Source organism: Hyperolius riggenbachi, chromosome 5 (genome assembly GCF_040937935.1).
Source record: "Hyperolius riggenbachi isolate aHypRig1 chromosome 5, aHypRig1.pri, whole genome shotgun sequence".
In the NCBI taxonomy this organism is placed as follows: Eukaryota; Metazoa; Chordata; class Amphibia; order Anura; family Hyperoliidae; genus Hyperolius; species Hyperolius riggenbachi.
The window spans coordinates 240,700,759-240,726,064 of NC_090650.1; the positions used below are offsets into that span (position 1 = coordinate 240,700,759).

At 43.0% G+C, this 25,306-nt stretch overlaps 1 protein-coding gene across 1 annotated transcript in view; it reads right to left on the reverse strand.

Annotated features, from left to right (window-relative positions):
• LOC137518633 (cadherin-10-like) overlaps window positions 1-25,306 on the reverse strand; it is a 612,711-nt gene that overhangs the window by 369,358 nt on the left and 218,047 nt on the right. Inside the window, exon 3 of the mRNA XM_068236734.1 lies at window positions 17,000-17,346. Within this exon, the coding sequence (XP_068092835.1) occupies window positions 17,000-17,227 (228 nt within the window). The 5' untranslated portion in view covers window positions 17,228-17,346. The remainder of the gene's footprint in view (window positions 1-16,999; window positions 17,347-25,306) is intronic.

A 25,306-nucleotide genomic window follows, 5' to 3' on the forward strand; every position in this document is an offset into this window, starting at 1 on the left:
AAACATAATTTCATTTTTTAGGAAAACTCATCAATTTCATAATAGTGAAACACCCTGACAGTCTGTCGGGAATGGGAGGGGGGGGGGATGGAAGTAAAGAAAAAAACATTAGGTAAAATTGCCTAATCTGTCAAATATACTCCATGTTCTAAGCAGTACAAACCCAAAATATTGTATATTCTATAGCCTCCCAGATTGCATTATTCAAGTTCCACTTCAGTTAATACAGGGCCATTATAGACATAGACAACTGGCAGATTCCTGGAGTGACACATGCAGCACTACAGCACAATGTACTTTTTACAACACAGCTAGTTCCATTAAGACAGCTATGGATGGTATATTTAACACCTAAATGGGCAAAGTCATTCACACCAGGATCTTGCTGTTCCCCTTAAGAGGAATAATCAGGTGTGAAATAAAAGGCTAATCAGATCAGCATGGTTCAGCCAGATCTGGGAGAGCACACATGCTATGCACTAGGCTAAGTGGTATTGTGAACTTTGTGCAGGTAACAACGGCATTAACTTTTTTTTTTTCAGGACAAATACTAAGCTTGAGCTGCGTAGAGAGGATTTTCTCAGCATTTAGGTTAAGTTAGTAGCCCAACCAGTGGCAAAGTTTTGTTTGTGTTTTGTTACCTTTGTTTCTGTAAATTGAACAAACAGCTTGTAAACAGATTGTCCTTATTACAGAAGAGTGTCTAATCTGTTACGTGTGTATTATAAATTGACAATAATAGGAAGGGTTATTATAATAATAAGTATGTTTTGTGGGTTCAGTGAGTTTAGATCAACAAAGTGCATCTGGCTTGGACACAATTTATTTCTCTTACAGACTTATTTTGAAAAACAACATTATTTTTTGTATGTAACCTGTAACCAAATCAGTTTGGTTTGATGGCAAATTAAATTGGTTCACAGTGATCATGGGGTCAAAATTAATGGAGCTCTGTTGTCATGTTGACAGCAGAGCGAGTGGGCTTTAGTGAAAGGAGAACAGCTTGATTGGCGGTAGCGGTAGAAGCGTAGGATAGGAAGGTGGTGAAATCCACACCCTGACAGGGATAACAGGTCCCAAACAGGGCATAGATTTCAACTAGCATTATCTGGGAGCTAGCTAGTTAAAGTAGGCAACACTCTTCCAATTTACAAGATTGGAAGGGGAAGGGAGCACAAAAGATGCCTTATCTGAGGCACCTCAATAACCAGAAATGGCCAAAGATAATGTGTCACTAAGCACAGAACAAATGTTTAATACATTAAATCCTTCAGTCTTTCAAATTATTATTATTTTGTATTAGTAATATTATTATGCATTTACATATCACTGACAACCTTCATAGCATTTTATAGAGTACACAGTCATATCACACAGCAAAACTCATAGTCTCAACTGTGCAATCTCTTGAATGACCAATAAGCTAAAATATATATTTTTTAGCTTGCCAGGGAAATTCTCCTTTGTTCTTCGTTCTCCTTAACTGTACCCTCAGATAATATACAGCTAGAGAGAGGATAGCTGCATATATGACTCATGCCCAAACCTTCTTTCCAGTGTCTGCTGTCTGTGTGTAATGTTTCCTACTGGTTATGTCACAGCCATTAGAAATATGTATAAGTAGTAGAGAAATACATTAATGTGATTATAAACTAGATATTCATGTTATTCTGCAGTCCATGTACCCTATAGCTCCAGTGAGTTCTGTGTTTATTTTTCTTTCAAGAAAACATAGTTTATTCATTTACAGGATTCTGACCTGCTAGCTGAGGACCTAAAAGCCTCATCATGGTTATGAGGACCTAATTATGGCCTCTATGCATTAAAAGCTATATTTACTAAGCCATCTCCATGCACCTGCTGACTTACTAAGACAATTTTTTCAGCATTTCCTTATTAGATGATAGATGTGATTTAGCAAACCTTTACTGAATACAAAAAATGGTTGGTAAAAGTCTGCAACCAGCATGTCATATTGACACAGTGGGGATTCTTTAAAGGTTAGTAAATTAACATTTGTGTAATTTCAGTCTTATGCATGCACCTGCAAAGATATGTTTTTTTCCTCAATAAACTCAGGTCATCCTGGATTATTTCAAATATAAAAGTAAGGAAATAAAAAGTAAAAATGAAACCAAGGAAAACAAAAGAAACAGGTGCAGCTTAAATTTGAATTTAAAATTCCTAACATATTTATTTGCCTTTGCTGTTCACATATGAACTGGAACTAAACAGTAATAATCCCTTCGAGGCTGCTTCTGTATGGAATTATATCTAGCCTGCAATGTGCACTGCATTCTTTAGTACCTTCACACTGAAGACAGAAAAAAACATGTGCAATATGCTGATAAAGGGGAAAAGGCAAATACTTTCTAATAAATCTGCTTAATCCTATATATAGCAAGACACATAAGCAAGAAACACTCTGGCTAAACCACACAAAGCAAAACATGACTGTACAAGCAAGGTCTTAATACCCCCAGGACAAATAAAACAAGATAGGAAATAGGAAAACGTTATGCAAATCAGCATCATGGAACATACAGCACAGGAAACAAACAAATTGACAAATATAATTATATACGTGTTTATAATAAAATGGTGAAATGGTAGTGTATACAATAAAATGCAAATAAAAGTGCAATGAAGTAACAGGTAGAAACCAACCAGACATGCACTTGTAATTTGCTACCATGGCTGGTGTATTTTCTTTCTCAAATTTTGCTTCTTGCATTGTCTCTATAAGAAAGCCTTGTAATGCATACAAGGGAACACGTTATCCTGTAACAACATTTACAAAAATATTACAAAAAAGAAAAGAAAGCAATGATGAGTACAGGATATGTGCACTGCTTCATAAAAGGCTGGTTTCATAAATAAATAAATGATGATAATCAGATGTCAAACAATAGATTTGACTAGTGACTATCTGTCTTTATAGTATGAGAGAAATAATACAGATTTAGGAAGTAGAAGATATGTTTATGAAAGTAGAAAATATGGACACACTGAAAATGTCTCTCTTTGTGCCATCAGGCCCCATATTTATCAGAATACCTAAACAGTATATATTTAGGCCTTCACTATAATCAAGGGCAACGTTATGCTAGCCTTTCACTGGTTATTCATGAATGATAAAACAAATGATTGATGAGGTTGTACAGATTGATTTTGCCCCATTATCCATTTAATCTTGTTTTGTTTTTTTGTTTTGTTTTTTACATATTTGATTAACATTCACATCCTGATACATAGTGATTGCCCAGAACAGGGGTTTAGTAAAAATTTCTAGAAACCATTGCACAGGGAAACCCCACAAAACACCCTCCCCACCCCCATAACCTCCCTTCCCGCACACCGCCATATCCATTCAATCTTAATAAGATTCCAATAGAAATCTAGCTGAGCATTGTTACTTACCATGTTTACTGCACTTTTTCTTATGTTATGCCTGTCTACAAACATCTACAAGTTGCATTGCAATATGCATCCTCCCAGTGTACCACACTCCATATTCATTTCACCTGCTCTGCTTTCCTCACCTTACTCAGCTTCTCATGAACTGTTAGCTCTCCTGAAATCTCTCTCTCCCTCCAGCAGCTCAAAAACCTCACAAACATTTAAATCCCATTCACATTTGCTTACTCTCTCCCTCCTACTCTTACTTGCTGCTAGTGATATATCACCTAACCCTGGGCCACAGCCTGCTGCCAGACAAGCATCCCTTGCTGACCCGCTTCACAGCTCTCTGTCCACAAATAACCTCAACATCCATCCTCGCCCCAACCTTATTTCCATCCATCCCACTCACAAACACATACTCCCCCTACCCAGCGGTCTCTGGAATGCCAGATCCGACCGCAATAAACTTACAGCGGTCCACGACCTCTTCGTCTCCAAATCCCTCACCATCCTCGCACTCACTGAGACATGGCTCACCCCCTCTGACTCTGCCGCAGAGGCTGCCCTCTCCTGCCCTCACCTCAGTCACACCCCCAGACCAGTCAACAGGCCAGGGGGAGGGGTGGGTCTGCTCCTCTCCCCATCCTGCACATTCCGTGTCCTCACTCCACCTTCCTCCCTACAATTCACATCATTTGAGGCCCACATTATCCGCCTCTACAATCCCCTCCCAGCCATTGTTGCAGTCTTATACCGCCCTCCGGGCTCCACACGACAATTTCTTGACAACCTTGCCTCCTGGCTCCCACACATCCTCTCCTCTGACCTCCCAACTATCATCCTCGGGGATTTCAATATTCCCATCAATGAATCCAAGAACTCTGTTGTGACCCGGCTACTCACCATAGCCAACTTACATGGCCTAGTACAACACACCAACGCCCCCACTCACACTGCACGTCATGCTCTTGACCTTATATTCACTTAATCCACCACCATTACAGACCTTGACATTGCATCATTTCCACCCTCAGACCATTACCTTCTCACCTTCAACCTCCTCACGGAAGGCACCTCCAAACTACCCGCCCACCAACCTGGTCGATGGCAGCGAGACCTACGCAAGCTCAACCCTGGCATCCTTGTTGACTCCCTCCATGGCCTCTCCTCCACTCTCCCCACCCTAACCTGTCCTAATCTTGATGCAGCTCAGTATCACCAAACTCTCTCATCAGCCCTAGAGAAAGCTGCTCCACCAATATTCCACTACAACCGACCCCCTAACCCCCAGCCCTGGCGCACTACCCATACTCACAACCTCCAGAGGGAAACACGTGCCACTGAACAAAAATGGAGGAAAACTCGACTAAACCAGGATTTCTTACAGTACAAGACTAACCTGCTGCAGTTCCACACTGCCCTTGCTCATGAATACTTTACCAAGCTCATCGGAGCACAAGCTTCCAATCCCCTGCGTCTTTTTGGCAGCTTCAACTCCCTGCTTAAACCCACCCCCCCCTCCTGTTTCCTCCCTCTCTGCCACAGATTTAGCCACCCACTTCACCAACAAAATAGTCTCCATCCGTCAGGAAATATCCAATCTTCAATCTTCACCTACCACCCGCTCACAACCAACTCCTCCTCCACCCTATCCTCCCCTCACCTCCTTCACTCCTACTACCACTGAGGAAGTCAACCACCTACTGCAGACTTCCCATACCACTACCTCCCCCCTTGATCCCTTCTGATCTACTTCAGCCTCACTTCACAGATCTGGCCCCAGTCCTCACTACCCTGTTTAACCTCTCCCTATCCACAGGCACCTTCCCCTCAGACTTCAAGCAGGCCACAGTACTGCCCCTGCTCAAGAAACCCTCCCTCGACCCCTCGCTACCCTCCAACTACCGCCGGATCTCCCTCCTCCCCTTCATCTCAAAACTCCTTGAGCGTCTGGTTCACAAACGCCTGACCCAGTACCTCAATGCCAACTCACTACTAGACCCACTGCAATCTGGATTTCGGCCTGCCCACTCAACCGAAACGGCTCTCACCAAAGTGATCAATGACCTTGCCTTAGCTAAAGCTGAAGGTAAATACTCCATTCTCCTCCTCCTTGACCTTTCAGCAGCTTTTGATATAGTAGATCATCCCCTACTCCTCCAGTCCCTCCAATCCATGGGCATTCACGATCTCACCCTGACCTGGCTTTAATCCTACCTCTCCAACCGCTCCTTCATGACCTCCTTCAATGAGTCCTCGTCCACCCCCAACCACCTCTCAGTAGGGGTCCCCCAAGGCTCGGTCCTTGGCCCCCTACTGTTCTCCCTATACACATCCTCCATTGGCAAGGTTATCTCCTCCATGGGTTTTAACTATCATCTGTATGCAGATGACACCCAAATCTACCTCCACACCCCTGACATATCCACCACTACCATGGACAAGGTCTCCTGCCTATCTGCCATCTCCTCCTGGATGTCCGCTAGGTTCCTGAAACTAAATCTAGACAAAACTGAATTTATGATCTTCCCACCCCGGTCATCCCTGGACCTCCCAGATGTGCAGGTCACTGTTAACCACACTATCATTCACCCTACCTCTCAAGCCCGCTGTCTGGGTGTCACCCTGGACTCCGCACTCTACTTTACTCCCCACATCTAAAACCTTACAAAGTCCTGCAACTTCCACCTTCGTAATATCTGTAAGATTCGCCTTTTCCTGACCTCTGCCACCACCAAACTCCTCATCCATGCCCTTATAATTTCCCGCCTCGACTACTGCAATGCCCTTCTGTCTGGTCTCCCTATGACCCGAATAGCCCCACTGCAGTCCATCATGATTGCGGCAGCCAGAATTATCCACTGCTCCCATTACTCCACCAGGGCGGCTCCCCTTCGTGAATCCCGCCACTGGCTTCCTATCCAGTCCAGAATCAGATTCAAGATATTGTAACTGACCTACAAATCCATCCACAAAACCTGTCCAACCTACATTTCTGATCTTACTCAGAGATACACACCAAGCCGATCACTCCGCTCCTCCAATGAACTTCGCCTGACCGCCCCTCACATCACCCAGTCCCATGCACGCCTCCAAGACTTCTCAAGAGTTCCAACACTATGGAACTCCCTACCTCCACCCATTAGGGCAGCCCTCTCCTTCAACACCTTCAAGAAGGCCCTCGAATCTCACCTTTTCACTCTGGCCTACCACCCCTCACAATTGCTCTAAACACACAGCTAAACTCTGGTCCCCTACCTCTCGTGTCCTTACCTCTCCCTCTAGATTGTAAGCCTTTGGGCAGGGTCCTCCTCCTTTTGTGTCCTACCTGATCATGCACCTCCATTACTGTGCACCCATGCTATGCATTTGAGTGAACCTAACTTGCCTAATCTCCATGCTCCCCTCCAGTGACTGACTAAGCATTACCTTGTACTCATACTGTGCTGTGTGATCTGGTTATCTTGTATTACTGTATTGTCATATTGCTGTTTGTCACCCCTAAATATTGCCTGTAACCTAAATTAATGTCCAGCGCTGCGTAATTTGTTGTCGCTTTATAAATACAATAAATAATAAATAATAATAATTGTTATTTCTCTTAATATTGTATTGTAACGATCGGTGTCAGCATGCAGAGAGAATCTGACCACTAGTGATCTGCAGTATCACCAAGAATACAGATACATACCCGATTACTGATGATCTGCAGAATCACCGACAATACAGATATATTGCTAACCTCTGGACACCTGGAAAATGTGAGTGTTTGGTGTAACGGTAGTACTTTGAGTATAACACAGGAAATTAGAGACAGTATGGGCAATACTGCTCTAAAGATAGTAAACCTTCCAGTAGCCTGAGACTCCCCAAGGGGCGGAGTCAGGCTGGAAGAAGGAAGGTTCAGAGAGTGAGTGACAATAAAGACCAATGTCACTGAGTGATCTGGAGACTATCTCTTAATAGTAGAGATAGCTCTCGTGGTCGGGCAAGCCAGGTCGGCAACACACGGTCAGATAAGGTACATAGACAGAAGGCTGATTCGGTATCCAAGGCAAGCAGGGTATGGCAACAGAGTATCAGATGTGCGAGGTACTGAATCAGAGATCAAAGGAGTAGTCAGCAAAGCAACAAGTCATAACAAATATCAAACAATGCCTAGTCTGGGTGTGAGGTCCTTGGTCTCTACACCCTGGAACTAGTCTGATGTATAACAGAATGGTAACACAAGTTCCCTAGTCTGGGTGTGAGGTCCGTGGTCTCTACACCCTGGAACTGGTCTAAGCTTAAACATAATACAATACAAGTAATCTGGCTCAGTGTGAATTCCCAGGTCCACCTGGCTCAAACACACTGCAGGATCTGACCAAGGTCTGAGCGCTTCCACGTAGCGTTCCCAACGGCAGACAACTTGTGACTGGCCAGCAGCAACTATATATAGTGTAGCGCTCTCTGGCGCCACCTCTAAGTGATGGACCAATAGGAACTTGCTTTGGCGTCAGCTGACCAGCCTGGTCAGCTGGTCCCCTCTTGGCCGTCATAAAAGCTCTGCCTCTCAGCGCGCGCGCGCGTATTCCTAAACCTGTGTGAACTAACAGACTCAGCCACACCAGAGGCACACTGCTGCGTTCAAACCGCCGCGCTGGACGCGGAACCAGCTGCCTCGCTGTCAGTATATGTGGCGGCTTTTCCCGCGTTCTGCCATGTTACCAGACGCACGCCTCCGCGTGCAAACCGCCGCGTTGGACGCGGAATCAGCCGCCTTGCTGTCAGAACGCGGGGTGGCTTTTCCGCGTTTTCTCACAGTACCCCCCCCCCCCCTGAGGAGTGAACTCCAGACAACTCCTACCCGGCTTTCAAGGATGTAAGTTATGCAACTCCCTTTTCAAGTCCTCTGCGAGCATACGACAATCTGGCACCCAAGTTCTTTCCTCTATGCCATACCCCTTCCAGTGGACTAAATACTGCACGGAGTTCTGCACAAGCCGTGAGTCTAAGATCTTCTCAACTTCATACTCGGGTTGGTCATCTACCAACACAGGGGGGGGAGTGGAATCCACGTGCACTGACGGTTTGAGTAAGGACACATGGAATGATCTCACACCTCGCATGCTGGTGGGGAGATCAATGGCATAAGTGACATTATTGATTTTCCTGGTCACTGGAAAAGGACCCACAAATCTGGGACCTAACTTGGGCGACAGTTGCTTCAGAGCCAAATGTCGTGTGGACACCCAGACCAAGTCTCCTGGACAGAATTCCCACTCTACGGAATGTCTCTTGTCAGCCTGTCTTTTCTGACTCTGAAAAGCCTTCCCCAGGTTCTTCCTGACTATTCCCCAAATTTGTTTCAAAGACTTTTGCCAATCCTCCAGGGCTGGAAACGGAGTAGAAGCCACTGGTAATGGGGTGAACTTAGGTAACCTTCCTGTCACCACCTGAAATTGGGAAAATCCTGAGGAAGAGCTTTTCAGATTGTTGTGTGCAAATTCTGCAAATGGCAAGAATTTGACCCAGTTGGTTTGCGCATCCGCAACATAACACCTCAGAAACTGTTCCAGAGACTGATTGATTCTCTCGGTCTGGCCATTGGTCTGTGGGTGGTAGCCTGATGAAAAAGAAAGCTCCATGTCTAACTGATGGCAGAATGCCCTCCAAAACTTGGAAACAAATTGGACTCCCCGATCTGACACTATATTTTCCGGAATGCCATGCAGCCGGAAAATATGCAGGATGAAGAGATCGGCCAATTCCTGGGCTGAGGGGAGTCCTTTCAGGGGGACAAAATGGGCCATCTTACTAAATCTATCGACTACCACCCAGATGACCGTCATGCCTTCAGACCTGGGGAGCTCAACCACAAAATCCATGGACAGATGGGTCCATGGTTCACTCGGGACTGGCAAGAGCTGTAATGTCCCCACAGGTGCCTGAAGGGAGGGTTTGCTCCTTGCACACACTGCACATTCTCTTACATACTCCTTGCAGTCAGTTGACAATGATGGCCACCAAGCACACCTAGCAACAAGGTCCTGCGTTCTGTTGGCCCCAGGATGCCCAGCATTCTTGTGGGAATGGAACAGCTGCAATATCTGTAGACAAAAAGGCAGTGGTACAAACATAACCCCTTCAGGTTTCCCCTCTGGTACATCCTGTTGGAATAGACCCAACGTCTCTGCCCAGTCCCTCCAGGTCTCAGTAGCTGCCAGGATCACTTTCTGCGGGAGAATGGTTTCTGGGTCTGAGGGCTGTGCTGTCTCGGGCTCGAAACATCTGGATAAGGCATCTGCCTTGATGTTTTTACTACCAGGGGTATACGTGATTACAAATCTGAATCTCGAGAAAAACAATGACCACCGGGCCTGTCGGGGGCTAAGTCTCTTAGCACCCTCAATGTATTCCAGATTCTTGTGGTCAGTGTAAACGGTAATAGTATGTTCTGCCCCTTCTAGCCAATGGCGCCATTCCTCAAAGGCCAACTTGATGGCCAGAAGTTCCCTATTGCCTATATTGTAGTTTTTCTCTGCGGGTGAAAATCTACGGGAAAAATAGGCACACGGGTGCAATTTTCCCTGCAACCCAGAACGCTGAGACAGCACAGCCCCTACCCCTACCTCTGAGGCATCTACCTCCACGATAAAGGGAAAGGTGATGTCAACGTGTCTCAATATGGGTGCAGAGCAGAACAATTTCTTCAGAGTGGAGAAAGCAGCATGGGCCTCAGGGGACCAGTGGTGAGTATCTGCCCCTTTTTTGGTGAGACTGGTGAGAGGTGAGATCACCGTAGAGTACCCCTTTATGAACCTCCTATAGTAGTTGGCGAACGCCAAGAACCTCTGAAGAGCCTTCAGTCCTACAGGTTGGGGCCACTCCAAGACAGCTGAGACTTTAGCAGGGTCCATAGAGAGACCAGAGGTTGAAATTATGTACCCCAGAAAGGCGACGGAGGTCACCTCGAAAATGCACTTCTCCAATTTGCATAGAGCATGTTTTGTCTTAACTTCCGTAATACAAATTTAACATGATCCCTGTGTTCTGAGAGGTTAGACGAGAACATTAGTATGTCATTTAAATATACCAAGACAAATTTGCCTAAAACCTCTCTAAAAACCTCATTGATCAGTTCCTGAAAGACGACCTGGGCGTTACACAACCCGAAGGGCATCACCAGGTACTCGTAATGCCCGTCGGGCGTGTTAAAGGCCGTCTTCCATTCATCGCCGTCCCTGATCCGCACAAGGTTGTATGCATCCCTTAAATCCAACTTCGAGAAAATTTTAGCATCGGTGACCTGAGAGAATAAATCGTCTATCAGAGGCAAAGGATAACAATTTTTTACTGTAATTTTATTTAAGCCCCGATAATCAATGCATGGACGGAGGCCTCCATCCTTCTTTTTCACAAAAAAGAAACCTGCCCCTGCTGGTGACCGAGAGGGACGAATAAAACCTTTGGCTAAATTTTCTTGGATGTATTCTTGCATGGCTAATTTTTCTGGCCCAGATAAATTATAGAGATGACCTCTAGGGGGCATACAACCAGACCTGAGATCAATGGGGCAGTCAAAAGGACGGTGTGGAGGAAGTTTATCTGCTGACTTGGGACAAAACACGTCCGCAAATTCTGAATACTGATCTGGCAATCCCTCCGTGTGAATCTTGGTTTTACCTAAGGTTACTTTCGCTAGACAATGATGATAACAATGGGTAGACCAGCTTGTTAGCTGACCTGCAGCCCAATTGATCTGAGGCAAGTGAATTTGTAACCATGGCATGCCAAGAATGATCGTGGAGGTTGTCATTCGTAACACCAGGAATTGTAAACTTTCTTTATGTAACACCCCTATTGTGACCCTTAACACTGGGGTCTGAGACAAAGGGTGGTTACTCTGCAGAGGGGAATCATCCACTGCAGTGACCCGAATCTGTTGTTTTAATGGGGAGATTGGGATCCCAAATTTCTTAGCAAATTCATAATCCATGAAATTGGCTGCTGAGCCAGAATCAATGAAGGCTTCAGTGATCTGTGTCTTATCCTTCCAAGATATAGTACAAGGGAGGAGCAAACGTTTATCGTCTGGTGGCAAAGACTACTTGGGACAACTCTGCACTATATGACCCACCTCTGCACAGTATAGACAGAGCTGCTCTATTTTCATGCGCTTCTGCTCTACCCGGGACAATTTCGAGCGCCCAATCTGCATTGGTTCTGGTGGAGGTGAAGCGGGTGCAGATGAATCAGGTTGAGGCGCGGCGTAGGAAACTAATCTCATATCGTTCCTACTCCGAGTCTGTCTTTGATAACGTAAGCGACGGTCAATCCTGATGGCCGATGAAATGGCCTCATCAATAGACTTCGGCTCAGGATGACCCAGCATAAGATCAAAAACTGCGTCTGACAAGTCAGACAAAAAGCAGTCTAGCAGAGTGAATGAGTCCCATCTAACTGACACTGCCCATTTCCTGAGCTCTGCAGCATAGTTCTCTACCGGACCCTTGCCCTGCTGCAGTGTCTTGAGCTTCCGCTCAGTGGTAGAGGCAATGTCCGGATCATCATAAATTATAGCCATAGCTTTAAAGAATTCTTCCACCGAAGTTAGGGCCGGATGCCCTGTCTGGAGATTATATGCCCAAGTCTGGGAATCCCCTGACAACAAGGTCTTAATAAAGGTTACTCTCTGGGCCATGGTTCCTGACGAATTAGGCCTTAACTCAAAGTATGATAACACTCTATTTCTAAAATTCTGAAAGTCAGATCTATGGCCAGAAAACTTTTCCGGTACAGGCATACTTATGTCTGTGCTAGGAGGAAATCGCACTGAGTTTATAGCTGATTGAAGTTCCTGAATAGCCCCAAATAGCTGGCTGATCTGGGTCTGTTGGTTCAAAACTGCCCCGGAAAGATTGTTTACCGCGGCGGTCAGGACTTCAACATGACTATACAGTGCGTTTGGGTTTGGTCTGCCGTTCTGTAACGATCGGTGTCAGCACGCAGAGAGAATCTGACCACTGGTGATCTGCAGTATCACCAAGAATACAGATACATACCCGATTACTGATGATCTGCAGAATCACCGACAATACAGATATATTGCTAACCTCTGGACACCTGGAAAATGTGAGTGTTTGGTGTAACGGTAGTACTTTGAGTATAACACAGGAAATTAGAGACAGTATGGGCAATACTGCTCTAGAGATAGGAAACCTTCCAGTAGCCTGAGACTCCCCAAGGGGCGGAGTCAGGCTGGAAGAAGGAAGGTTCAGAGAGTGAGTGATAATAAAGACCAATGTCACTGAGTGATCTGGAGACTATCTCTTAATAGTAGAGATAGCTCTCGTGGTCGGGCAAGCCAAATCGGCAACACATGGTCAGTTAAGGTACATAGACACAAGGCTGATTCGTAATCCAAGGCAAGCAAGGTTTGGCAACAGAGTATCAGATGTGCGAGGTACCGAATCAGAGATCAAAGGAGTAGTCAGGAAAGCAACAAGTCATAACAGATATCAAACAATGCCTAGTCTGGGTGTGAGGTCCTTGGTCTCTACACCCTGGAACTAGTCTGATATATAACAAAATGGTAACACACGTTCCCTAGTCTGGGTGTGAGGTCCGTGGTCTCTACACCCTGGAACTAGTCTGATGTATAACAGAATGGTAACACAAGTTCCCTAGTCTGAGTTTGAGGTCCGTGGTCTCTACACCCTGGAACTCGTCTAAGCATAAACATAATACAATACAAGTAATCTGGCTCAGTGAAAATTCCCAGGTCCACGCGGCTCAAACACACTGCAGGATCTGACCAAGGTCTGAGCGCTTCCACGTAGCATTCGCAATGGCAGACAACTTGTGACTGGCCAGCAGCAACTATATATAGTGTAGCGCTCTCTGGCGCCACCTCTAAGTGATGGACCAATAGGAACTTGCTCTGGCGTCAGCTGACCAGCCTGGTCAGCTGGTCCCCTCTTGGCCGTCATAAAAGCTCTGCCTCTCAGCGCGCGCGCATTCCTAAACCTGTGTGAACTAACAGACTCAGCCACACCAGAGGCACGCTGCTGCGTGCAAACCGCCGCGCTGGATGCGAAACCAGCCGCCTCGCTGTCAGTACATGCGGCGGCTTTTCCACGCTCTGCCATGTTACCAGACGCACGCCTCCGCGTGCAAACTGCCACGTTGGACGCGGAATCAGCCGCCTTGCTGTCAGAACGCGCAGTGGCTTTTCCGCGTTTTCTCACATGTGCAAAGCTATGCAACTTTTTGTCACCCTGCCTGACAGGGATTTTCCAACATGTCTGATTCCATGATTCCAGACACTTACCAAAATTATTTAGAGTTTATTGATGTCAAATGTTGGGGGCAATAGATTATAGACAGTTTTGAGCTCAGGCATTGAAAAATAGTGTCTGTTATTTTGGGTGCCCCATTCACAACAATACAAATCTCCTAACTGTATAATATGGGTGCTCAGTTGAATTATGACTATACAGCAGTTCTAATTAGTGGCTTTACAGCCGCTAGGGTAAATTATGGCCCCTCTTGTATATTATGGCTTTGTGACTGATGTAATTAGCGGCTTTTACAGGTTTGATGTAAATTACTTCTTTATAGCCATTATAGCCACTGTCGGTGCAATTAGTGTATTTAAAGCTGCTTGGATAAATTGTGGCTTTATAGTTTGGGAAGGTTAACGTTAGGAGTAGTTGTGGGGAGGTTAATGTTAGGCATATAAATTGGGAAGTTTAGTGTTAGAAGGAGATTGGGAGAGGGTAGTATTAGGCATAAATATATGGAAGGTTTGTGTTAGGCATTGGTGGGGGAGGTTAATGTTAGGCATATGTGGGGGGTTAGTGTTAGGAGTTGGTGGGGGAAGGTTATTGTTAGGCATATAAATCAGGAAGGTTAGTGGTAGGAGATGAGGAGAGTTAAGTATTAGGCATAAATACAGTAGGTGGAAGGTTACCATTAGGTGTTGGTGGAGGGAATTTAATGTTAAACATATATATGGGGAGGTTAGTGTTAGGAGTAGGTGTGGGGAGGTTAGTGTTAGGTGTAGTTAGGGGAGGATTAGTGTGAGAATTAGGTTACAGTGGGGGATAGTAGAATATAGGTAAAATTACAGATATTCTATGGTATTTCCTGGCACCCATTTTACCAGCCACAATAACTGTGATATTATGATAACAGCTATATGTGGCACCCTATTACTGATTGCTGTTTTTATATGTACACGATTCCAAAAGGTGGTCAAATCAGTTAGACAATTAATACATGTATGGATAGCCTTAGTTACATTTTCAGCTTGTTCAAGATCAATGAAATCATTCGACAAAAAATAACTTCTATTGTAAAACTATAGAAAATAGAGGCTATGTACAGCTGCCTAGCCTATGGTAATTTAATTTTCTTAGTATTCATCCTATCAGACTATATTATAAAAGGTTAGATTAATTACTGGTGAAAAAGTAGTGCCTTTTCTCATGAATGATTTAGCAATGTTCAGCTCCCGGGTATATGGGTACATGAAAACAGCCCTGTCAGTTACATTCTTAAAGTGATATGTGACATCATTTATTCTTTGCTCTAAAAGATTATTTACCGCAGAAAACATACTAGCACAAAAAATGTTAGCAGAACAGAAGTCACACAGTTAAACACAGCACTTTCTTCTTCAGTGGAAAGCTTCCTGCCACATCCAAAGAGGTGATAACGTTATCTTTTGTTTACATTCCTTTCTCAGCTACAAATAGTATACATTCCTGAAACTGACTGCACATAATAGAAGCAGAGAAAGCTGAGATGTGATCACAGCATATATTATAATATAGCAGCTATCTAGTAAAATACAATGGCAGCTTTAAATGCAGATAAACTGTACTTTGGGAACTTGTAATTTGTAAATGGACAATAATACCTGTGCACAAAGGCAAATATTATAATTGTATGGGTAATATTGTGTCAGACTTTAATCCCTCTTTAATTAGTTTATATGTACGCACACTTTTTCTTGTCACAATATATACTATGATTTTCTTTTCTAAGACACTTGTTACAATCAATTTGTCATCATTCTTAAGTCCAGTATTGTCGCACAGTGAGTTGTAAAGATACATAGTTCTGGGGTATTCAATCCTTCAGAAATGCACAAAGAAATCTCAAGTAGACCCAGAAAAAATAAAATCAATAACAATTGCAGTACTAAAAGAAAGCATTTAGAGGACTTAAATTAGTGCACAAAATGGCATGGCAGATGTGAGTGTGGATAAGATTAAAATTCTCATAGAAGAGTCTTATAGAGGTTTACTTTACTGCATATGGTCCTTCAGTCCAAATGGACAGTTGACTAAAAAGCATGTCTATTGACTACAGAAGACCAGTACACAGTTATTTCTCTTTCATATATCTAATGACAACTTCCTCTTCAGCAAGTATGGCACTTCTATCAACACTGATCTCCACCCTTGCTGTCATAAGAGACACCGATTGGATTTTTTCTTTGTGATTCTTGTTGCAAATTGCGTGGTATTGCATTTTCAAAAGGAGGTAGTACATGAAGGTAATTATCACTTCCACAACCAAGAAGCAATACCATCATGGATCAGTTCAAAGCTGTGGGTGGTTCCATGCAAATTATACTTCTATACCACTGTGAGACTAAGAGGCATCAAGAAGCAATGTTGAGCCGTACATAATATGCATAACTTCCCTCTGTTACCAGCAATATATAGTGGCCAGATTACTCCAAAGTGAAAACAAATTTCACACATGTCTCTCTTTCATTGTCTTTCCATGCAAGACATGCATTGTGATGTTATGGCACACTCCATCCGAGATAATGAAAAATATATTGGTGTACACACCTCCCAACAAGCACCTGGTTGAGACTGATATATTTGGAGATATACCCACAATAGGTCAGTTAACTTAAGCAATGTAAGTGCTTCATGTATTAAGTGAGTTCTGTTATTTGCATAACTGATTACATAGATTGTGTAAACCAGGTAAACGTAACATGCACTGTATGCACATGGTAAGTTTACTGACCTTTTGTGAGTATACCGTATGGGATGATGTTCAGCACAACTGGTGGTGGAGAAACAGGTATGGTTCATTTTACATTTTGAGGATACTCTATGGGGTGGGCCTAGTGGCGAGTATTTTTTTTTTCATTTGAGAGTAGAATGTCACTCTCAATTTTTAGTGCTTCAAAGACCATTATACTGAAATTCCACTTTTGTTGAATAAACTCAGTACTTTTAGGTAAGCTCCGTATATTGCAATGAACAAAACACAATTTCTACTTGCTTACTTTATGCATAAAATTACAGCTTTATTACTGTCAATTTAGTAAAGTCTAGTTTGCTACAGGGTAAAAAAGAATTTCTAATAACAATACTTTGCAAAAAGAATTATGCAGCACTAATCTGTATTTATGTAGAAATTTTATAACAAAAGTGGACATTTCCTCTAAGCAATATGTGGCCAGCTCTGTGATATATTTATTCTTATATTATTTTGATACTTTTTGTGACTAATAACAAGGTCCATGGACATATGAATGAAATAGAAGAAGCAATCTGAAAATGAAAAGCACCTACTGTACCTTGCCTACATACTGGTAATCCAATCCAGTGTATTCCTCCAACAAAAAGAATTGGTTCCACATCCAACCACGCTTATGTCGACTAAGTAGCTTTCCATCATTCACAGAAAAATGTTGCAATACATGTTGAGGTTGCTCATCAGAAGTCCTTTTAAAGTACAGCTCAGTATGACAAGGGTTTGGTTTGGCAATCCACAGAAAAAGCAATAGCACTGGGTGAAATAACATAGTTTCCGTTTTCTCACACACAGTAAAGGAGTTAAAGACGATGTATTCCAATTATTTCAGCTATCAGTTAATATTATCCATGCATGATGTCTTCATTTTCAATCTCCCATGTTTTCCACCTAAATGTAATTTAAAAAGGAGATTATTAATATCTTACAAACACACCATATGAAAAAAAAATGTGCGAAACATAGATGAGTGAAGTTTCAGATATAAAGCGGACCTGAACACAGAATGTCCTTTCTGCTCTAAAAGATACACAACAGTATAATAACCTTTAAACAAAAAAAAACATTTCTTTGTCACAGCTGATGCAAATCCTAAAATAAATCTGCACTGTTTCTACTTCCTAATTCATGGAAGCAGACATACTGGTAACAGCCTGTGCTTTCAAATGAGCTTATCTGCCATTTCTGCCGTGCCAGTCATGTGACACAGGGGATAGATCAAATTACAACTTGTGATTAGACACAAATGAGGGGGGAAATACATACAGGGTGCATTTCTCTATGTTGTTCTTCTGTTTTGTGGGGTCCTGGAGGCACACCATAGGGCAACAGAGGCTGGTGTTAGTGTGCACAACCAGCCTCTGTGCCCCACTAGCATAATTAAATCCCACCTCGGGTTCTCTTTAAGGAGGGAGAGACCGCTAGTACTTAAGTGGTTAAAATTATAGTATTTTCTGTATTACCTACTCTATAAATTTCACACACACACACACACGTGCGCACACACACACACACACAAATACACACACAAACACACCAAGTATTTGTGTAAAAATGCACATCTATGTTTATTTAAAATGTACTTATATGTCAGTTTGTGTATGTGGATTAAATAAGATCATTCAGCAGTACCCCATCTTTTTCCACAGGAAGCCCCATGTCTGTAGCATGTTTTATGGCTTTTCACACATACCAGGCAATGCAGGCGTTTTTATGTGCACTTTAGCTGCTGCTGGAAAGCCATATTGAGAAAGTGGGCTCTATCTTCCAACATGCTTCCCTCCAGGGGTAAGATTATTTATTTATTATTATTAAAAACATAGCTTAAGTGTAAAGATGCAATTGCTAATTTATAATTTTGCTCTAGCAACACCATTCTGCTGAAAATTCTTTAACACTGGAAAAGGTTGAGAAAAAGCAGGTCATAGCAAAGTGGACTTTCTCAAAATGACATTACATTGCTCCTAAATTTTATTTGGGCAACAATGGCAATTCTGAACACTATTCAAATGTTACTGTGGTTATCAGAGCACAGATGGTAAAGATGAGTCTGTCACTTAAATTAATTCTACATACTTTGTATTCATAGACAAAAGCAGATCAAATGCACGGCTATTTTAAATTGGTATTTTAAGAGCTTGAAATTAAATGTATTGTAAGAAAAAAATCCTCTACAGTCCGATCGGTTGAAAACACGTGTAACAATCCTCCACTTCCCCCTTCCATCTCCAAGTCTTCTATCCCTTTTTTGATTAATCCTGTCATGGGTTAAATTTAAAATTCGCACAATTCTCTACATGTTCAATTTGTAGCTTATAGTAATTTACTTGAACTAGATAGTTCCCAAACCTGCCCGCAGGGCTCGCCAACTAACTAGCTAGATTTTCTTTTGCTCTTGTGTGAAGATATAGAAAAATAATGCATAGCTGGTGAAAAATGAGGGCACATTTCAGGATCACTGAGTACATTTTTCATAAGGACAGTAGCCTTTTAAAAATGTGTTTAATTATTTCCTGTAGGAGTTCATAGTGAGAGGGGTGGCCAGCAGATAAGTTGCACAAGCACCTACACCTATTCTTACTCTTGTTTTCAGTGTACTGTTGTTACACTAGTTGTTTCTTAGTTTTTCAGGGCCTGTAAGACTTGCCATGCAAAAAGTGCTCACATTTGTGACTCTTCTATAATTGCAAAAGCCATACAATATATGCACACTGCAGGTATTTTTAATTGTCCTCCTTTATTAGAAAAAAAAAAGTAGTAGGTTACAACCCATGAACAGACTCACCTGAGCAGAAACAAAAAGTTGTACATTAAGAGAGTGCACTATCTCTGCTTAGATAAGCCTGGCAAAATCAAATGCTTAATATAAATGGTGTAATGGAGATGCCAAGTATATGAGGTATATATATAAAAAGGAATTAAAAAGAGACAGTAGTGAACTTACCTCCTACCTGAAAACTGAAGTAGTCAATTTAAAAAAAAAACTTTTTATTTGTGACTTAAAAAAAACTCCAGGATGCACGTATTTTGTGGGACACAGCCCACTTCATCAGACAACAAGGGAATATCTTTGCGTGAAATCCAGTGTGCATTTCCCACAAAGATACTCTTATTTTGCCTGATGAAGAGGGCTGCATGCTGCAAAATGCGTTGCATCTTGGCATTTTCAAATAGGAGGTAAGTTCACTACTACCTCTTTTTAATTCCCTCTTTTCTATAAATACCTCATAAAAGTGTTGGTGTCTCTGTTAGATCATTTGTCTTACCAATTGTCCACCATTGGTGGAGGGATATTTCCCCCATTTTACCACAGAGAGTGACTTTGCAAGCCCAAATGAGGTTGGGTCTAATCTTCGCACCTGCCTTCTCAGTGGTTGCTTTTAAAGTAACCAGAATTGTGAGTATATTTACTCTTGTTTGATATGATACATACCTCTTGGTGCTTTTGTATGCTACTCTATATTGGGCATTTGGTTGACTTCTTCTTTTTGTCTTACAAAATCAAAAACTTATATCAGATTAGCTGTTACCTTCTAAAACAATGTTAAAAATAGCTAATCATTGGTTTGGGGGATTACATTGAATAAGGTTAGCACCTTGCAATTGAAAAAGTACCAAAAAATAGGTGAAAAAGTACTATGAAATTATTTTTGAGTATCCTTTCACTTGTTGGTGGCTAGAAAAACATTTCATTGAGAAAAGATGTGAAAATATTACCTAGAAAAAAACTAAGTAGAAAAAATGAATTGCATATGGCCCATAGTATAAAAGTACCAATGTCACACTTATTTTTGTTTTCATGTATTAAGGATGGGCAACACGGTGGCATTGTGGATATCACTTCTGCCTTTCAGCACTCGATTTGGGTCCCAGCCAGGGCACTATCTACACAGTTTGTATGTTTGTATGCTCTTGTGTTATTTTGAAACAATATAGCCACTGTTTGCTATTTTTCTCTGTGTTTTGTGGTTTGTTTGGGTTTCCTCCGGATATTTCCTATTTCCTCCCACATCCCTCAGCCCCTTGTGGTACAGCTAGTGACATAACTATAAACTCTGTAAAAACAGTGAAAAAGATGTCAGCATTATAAGAGTAATAAATAATAATAATAATAATAATAATTATAATTATAATAATGTTGTTTTTTTTTTATATAGTGTAAAAACACATATGATCGCCACTAACACAGATATCCATGTATGCTTCAATAAGTGTGATATTGAGATGTTAGACTGCAATAGAAATATATGACAATAACTGACTATGGTTAGATTGTGAGCTACTTTGAGGGACAGTTAGCTACATAACTATACACACTATGGGCTTGAGTCACTAAACTGTGATAACTGATATCACGGTTGCGCTAACATTTTGCGCAAGTTATAACGCACGCTTTTGCGCACAAGCACAATTTTTTTGTGAGCAGAAACGGCCGTGTTTTCACGTGAAAATGTGCGATTGCTCACAAAAAATGTTACGTGCGTTATAACGCGCGCAAAACGTTAGCGCAACCGTGATATCAGTTATCACGGTTTAGTAAATCAAGCCCCATGTGTGCTGTAGAAAATATGAACAATTTATAAACACAAAATAATAATAATATTAATAATAAACAGTTTAGTATAGGCCATTATTTTTGTTTTTGCCTGGTGTGTGTGTGTGTGTGTGTGTGTGGGGGGGGGGGGGGGGGGGGGGATATGTTCAGTAGTGCTAACTCACTGTCTTTTTTTTGTAGGGGGGGGGGAATAGGACAATATTAACCACTTGAGGACCGTAGGCTTTACCCCCCTTAAGGACCAGATCCTTTTTTTCCATTCAGACCACTGCAGCTTTCACGGTTTATTGCTCGCTCATACAACCTACCACCTAAATGAATTTTGGCTCCTTTTCTTGTCACTAATAAAGCTTTCTTTTGGTGCTATTTGATTGCTCCTGCGATTTTTACTTTTTATTATATTCATCAAAAAAGACATGAATTTTGACAAAAAATGATTTTTTTTTTTACTTTCTGTGCTGACATTTTTCAAATAAAGTAAAATTTATGTATACATGCAGCACGAAAAATGTGGACAAACATGTTTTTAATAAAAAAAAAAACATTCAGCCTATATTGATTGGTTTGGGTAAAAGTTATAGCGTTTACAAACTATGGTGCAAAAAGTGATTTTTTTCCCATTTTGAAGCATCTATGACATTTCTGACCACCTGTCATGTTTCATGAGGGGCTAGAATTCCAGGATAGTACAAATACCCCCCAAATGACCCCATTTTGGAAAGAAGACATTCCAAAGTATTCACTGAGAGGCATGGTGAGTTCATAGAAGATTTTATTTTTTGTCACAAGTTAGCGGAAAATGACACTTTGTGACAAAAAAGAAAAAAAAAGTTTCCATTTCTGCTAACTTGCGACCAAAAAAAAATGACATCTACCACGGACTCACTATGCTCCTCTCTGAATACCTTGAAGTGTCTACTTTCCAAAATGGGGTAATTTGTGGGGTGTGTTTACTGTCCTGGCATTTTGGGGGGTGCCTAATTGTAAGCACCCCTGTAAAGCCTAAAGGTGCTCATTGGACTTTGGGCCCCTTAGCGCAGTTAGGCTGCAAAAAAGTGCCACACATGTGGTATTGCCGTACTCAGGAGAAGTAGTATAATGTGTTTTGGGGTGTATTTTTACACATACCCATGCTGGGTGGGAGAAATATGTCTGTAAATGACAATTGTTTGATTTTTTTACACACAATTGTCCATTCACAGAGATATTTCTCCCACTCATCATGGGTATGTGTAAAAATACACCACAAAACACATTATACTACTTCTCCTGAGTACGGCGATACCACATGTGTGGCACTTTTTTGCACCCTAACTGCGCTAAAGGGCCCAAAGTCCAATGAGTACCTTTAGGATTTCACAGGTCATTTTTGTTTCAAGACTACTCCTCACGGTTTAGGGCCCCTAAAATGCCAGGGCAGTATAGGAACCCCACTAATGACCCCATTTTAGAAAGAAGACACCCCAAGGTATTCCATTAGGAGTATGGTGAGTTCATAGAAGATTTTATTTTTTTGTCACAAGTTAGCGGAAAATGACACTAGGAGTGCTAGGGGGGTGACAGGAGGTGATTGATGGGTGTCTCAGGGGGTGGTTAGAGGGGAAAATAGATGCAATCAATGCACTGGGAGGTGATCGGAAGGGGGTCTGAGGGGGAACTGAGAGTTTGGCCAAGTGATCAGGAGCCCACACGGGGCAAATTAGGGCCTGATCTGATGGGTAGGTGTGCTAGGGGGTGACAGGAGGTGATTGATGGGTGTCTCAAGGTGTGATTAGAGGGGGGAATAGATGCAAGCAATGAACTGGCGAGGTGATCAGGGCTGGGGTCTGAGGGCGTTCTGAGGGTGTGGGCAGGTGATTGAGTGCCCTAGGGGCAGATAGGGGTCTAATCTGATAGGTAGCAGTGACAGGGGGTGATTGATGGGTAATTAGTGGGTGTTTAGGGTAGAGAACAGATGTAAACAATGCACTTGGGAGGTGATCTGATGTCGGATCTGCGGGCGATCTATTGGTGTGGGTGGGTGATCAGATTGCCCGCAAGGGGCAGGTTAGGGGCTGATTGATGGGTGGCAGTGACAGGGGGTGATTGATGGGTGGCAGTGACAGGGGGTGATTGATGGGTGATTGACAGGTGATTGAAAGGTGATCAGTGGGTTATTACAGGGAAGAACAGATGTAAATATTGCACTGGCGAATTGATAAGGGGGGGTCTGAGGGCAATCTGAGCGTGTAGGCGGGTGATTGGGTGCCCGCAAGGGGCAGATTAGGGTCTGATCTGATGGGTAACAGTGACAGGTGGTGATAGGGGTGATTGATGGGTGATTGATGGGTAATTAGTGGGTGTTTAGGGTAGAGAACAGATGTAAACACTGCACTTGGGAGGTGATCTGACGTCGGATCTGCGGGCGATCTATTGGTGTGGGTGGGTGATCAGATTGCCCGCAAGGGGCAGGTTAGGGGCTGATTGATGGGTGGCAGTGACAGGGGGTGATGGGTGTTTGATGGGTGATTGACGGGTGATTGACAGGTGATCAGGGGGATAGATGCATACAGTACACTGGGGGGGGGGGGTCTGGGGAGAATCTGAGGGGTGGGGTGGGGGTGATCAGGAGGGAGCAGGGGGCAGTTTAGGGCATAAAAAAAATAGCGTTGACAGATAGTGACAGGGAGTGATTGATGGGTGATTAGGGGGGTGGTTGGGTGCAAACAGTGGTCTGGGGGGTGGGCAGGGGGGGTCTGAGGGGTGCTGTGGGTGATCAGGGGGCAGGGGGGGAATCAGTGTGCTTGGGTGCAGACTAGGGTGGCTGCAGCCTGCCCTGGTGGTCCCTCAAGCACTGGGACCACCAGGGCAGGAGGCAGCCTGTATAATACACTTTGTATACATTACAAAGTGTATTATACACTTTGTATGCAGCGATCCGGGTGCTAGTAACCCGCCGGCGCTTCCGAACGGCCGGCGGGTTACAGCACGAGGGGGGCCGAGCCAGTCCCAGGCGGAGGATCGCGTATCGCTCCGCCCATGCCCGTACAAGGACCCCCGCCATTTGTACAAGGGGCGGTCCTTGCGGGGTCCACTTCCTGGCCGCCATTTGTACATGCGGCGGTCGGGAAGTGGTTAATACCTTTACAGTGTGCATATACTATAGGTTTTTGTATTCATAGGAGAGTACCAAGAGAGAGTGCAAACTTCAAGCACGGGAAACATTCAAACTCCTTGTGCTACAAGTAAGAGTGCTATCAACTACACCACCATGTTGCCAATTTCATGATCAATTTTAAGTGTTTTCTGTAATAAAAAGGGTCTGTTATGATTATACTTTACATTTTCTATGTTGTATATACAAATACCCACATGTAGGGCAGTTTCTAGGCTAAATTTCACCCAGTTCGAGAGTCAAAAAATACGCCCCTTCCCCAAAATCAAAGCTGCTAAGTGAAATCATGTCAAAAGGCTTCTTGAAACCAACTCACCATTTTTTTTTTTAATTTTTTTTTTTTTTACTACCCCTCTTCCATGGGCTTGCTCCTGGCTGGCTTTGGCTGCTTGCGAGTCTGCTAGTCTCTGGACTGACTCAGGCTGAGAGGCTCTGTGATTGCAACGCAGTCACACACTGCGTATTTATGGCTGCATGCGGCCACCCTACTCTTGCTCGCTGTCGTCGGCTCCTCCCCCAGCCAAGCACAAGCGTGAGGTGGGCTGCCTGTATCTTTCTCGTTGCGCCGCGCAGCCTGCCAGTGTTGCCAACCTTTCACCTTATTTTTTACTGACAAATACCTAAAAATTACTGACAAAAGATTTTTACTGACAAAATTTCTCCAATAAATGCACATAAGAGACAGCGTTTCACCAGTAAATGCACATAAGAGACAGTTTTTTTCACCAGTAAATGCACATAAGAGACCGCTTTTCACCAGTAAATGCTCATAAGAGACCGCTTTTCACCAGTAAATGCACATAAGAGACCGCTTTTCACCAGTAAATGCACATAACAAGAGACTGCTTTTCCCCAGTAAATGCACTTAACAAGAGACCGCTTTTCACCAGTAAATGCACTTAACAAGAGACCGCTTTTCACCAGCAAATGCACTTAACAAGAGACAGCTTTTCACCAGTAAATGCACTTAACAAGAGAAAGCTTTTCACCAGTAAATGCACTTAACAAGAGACCGCTTTTCACCAGTAAATGCACATAATGACAAACATCCAGTGTCCCCAGTATATGTAGCCAGGGATATATGTGCCCAGTATATAGAGCCAGGGGGTATATGTGCCCAGTATATGGAGCCAGGGGGTATA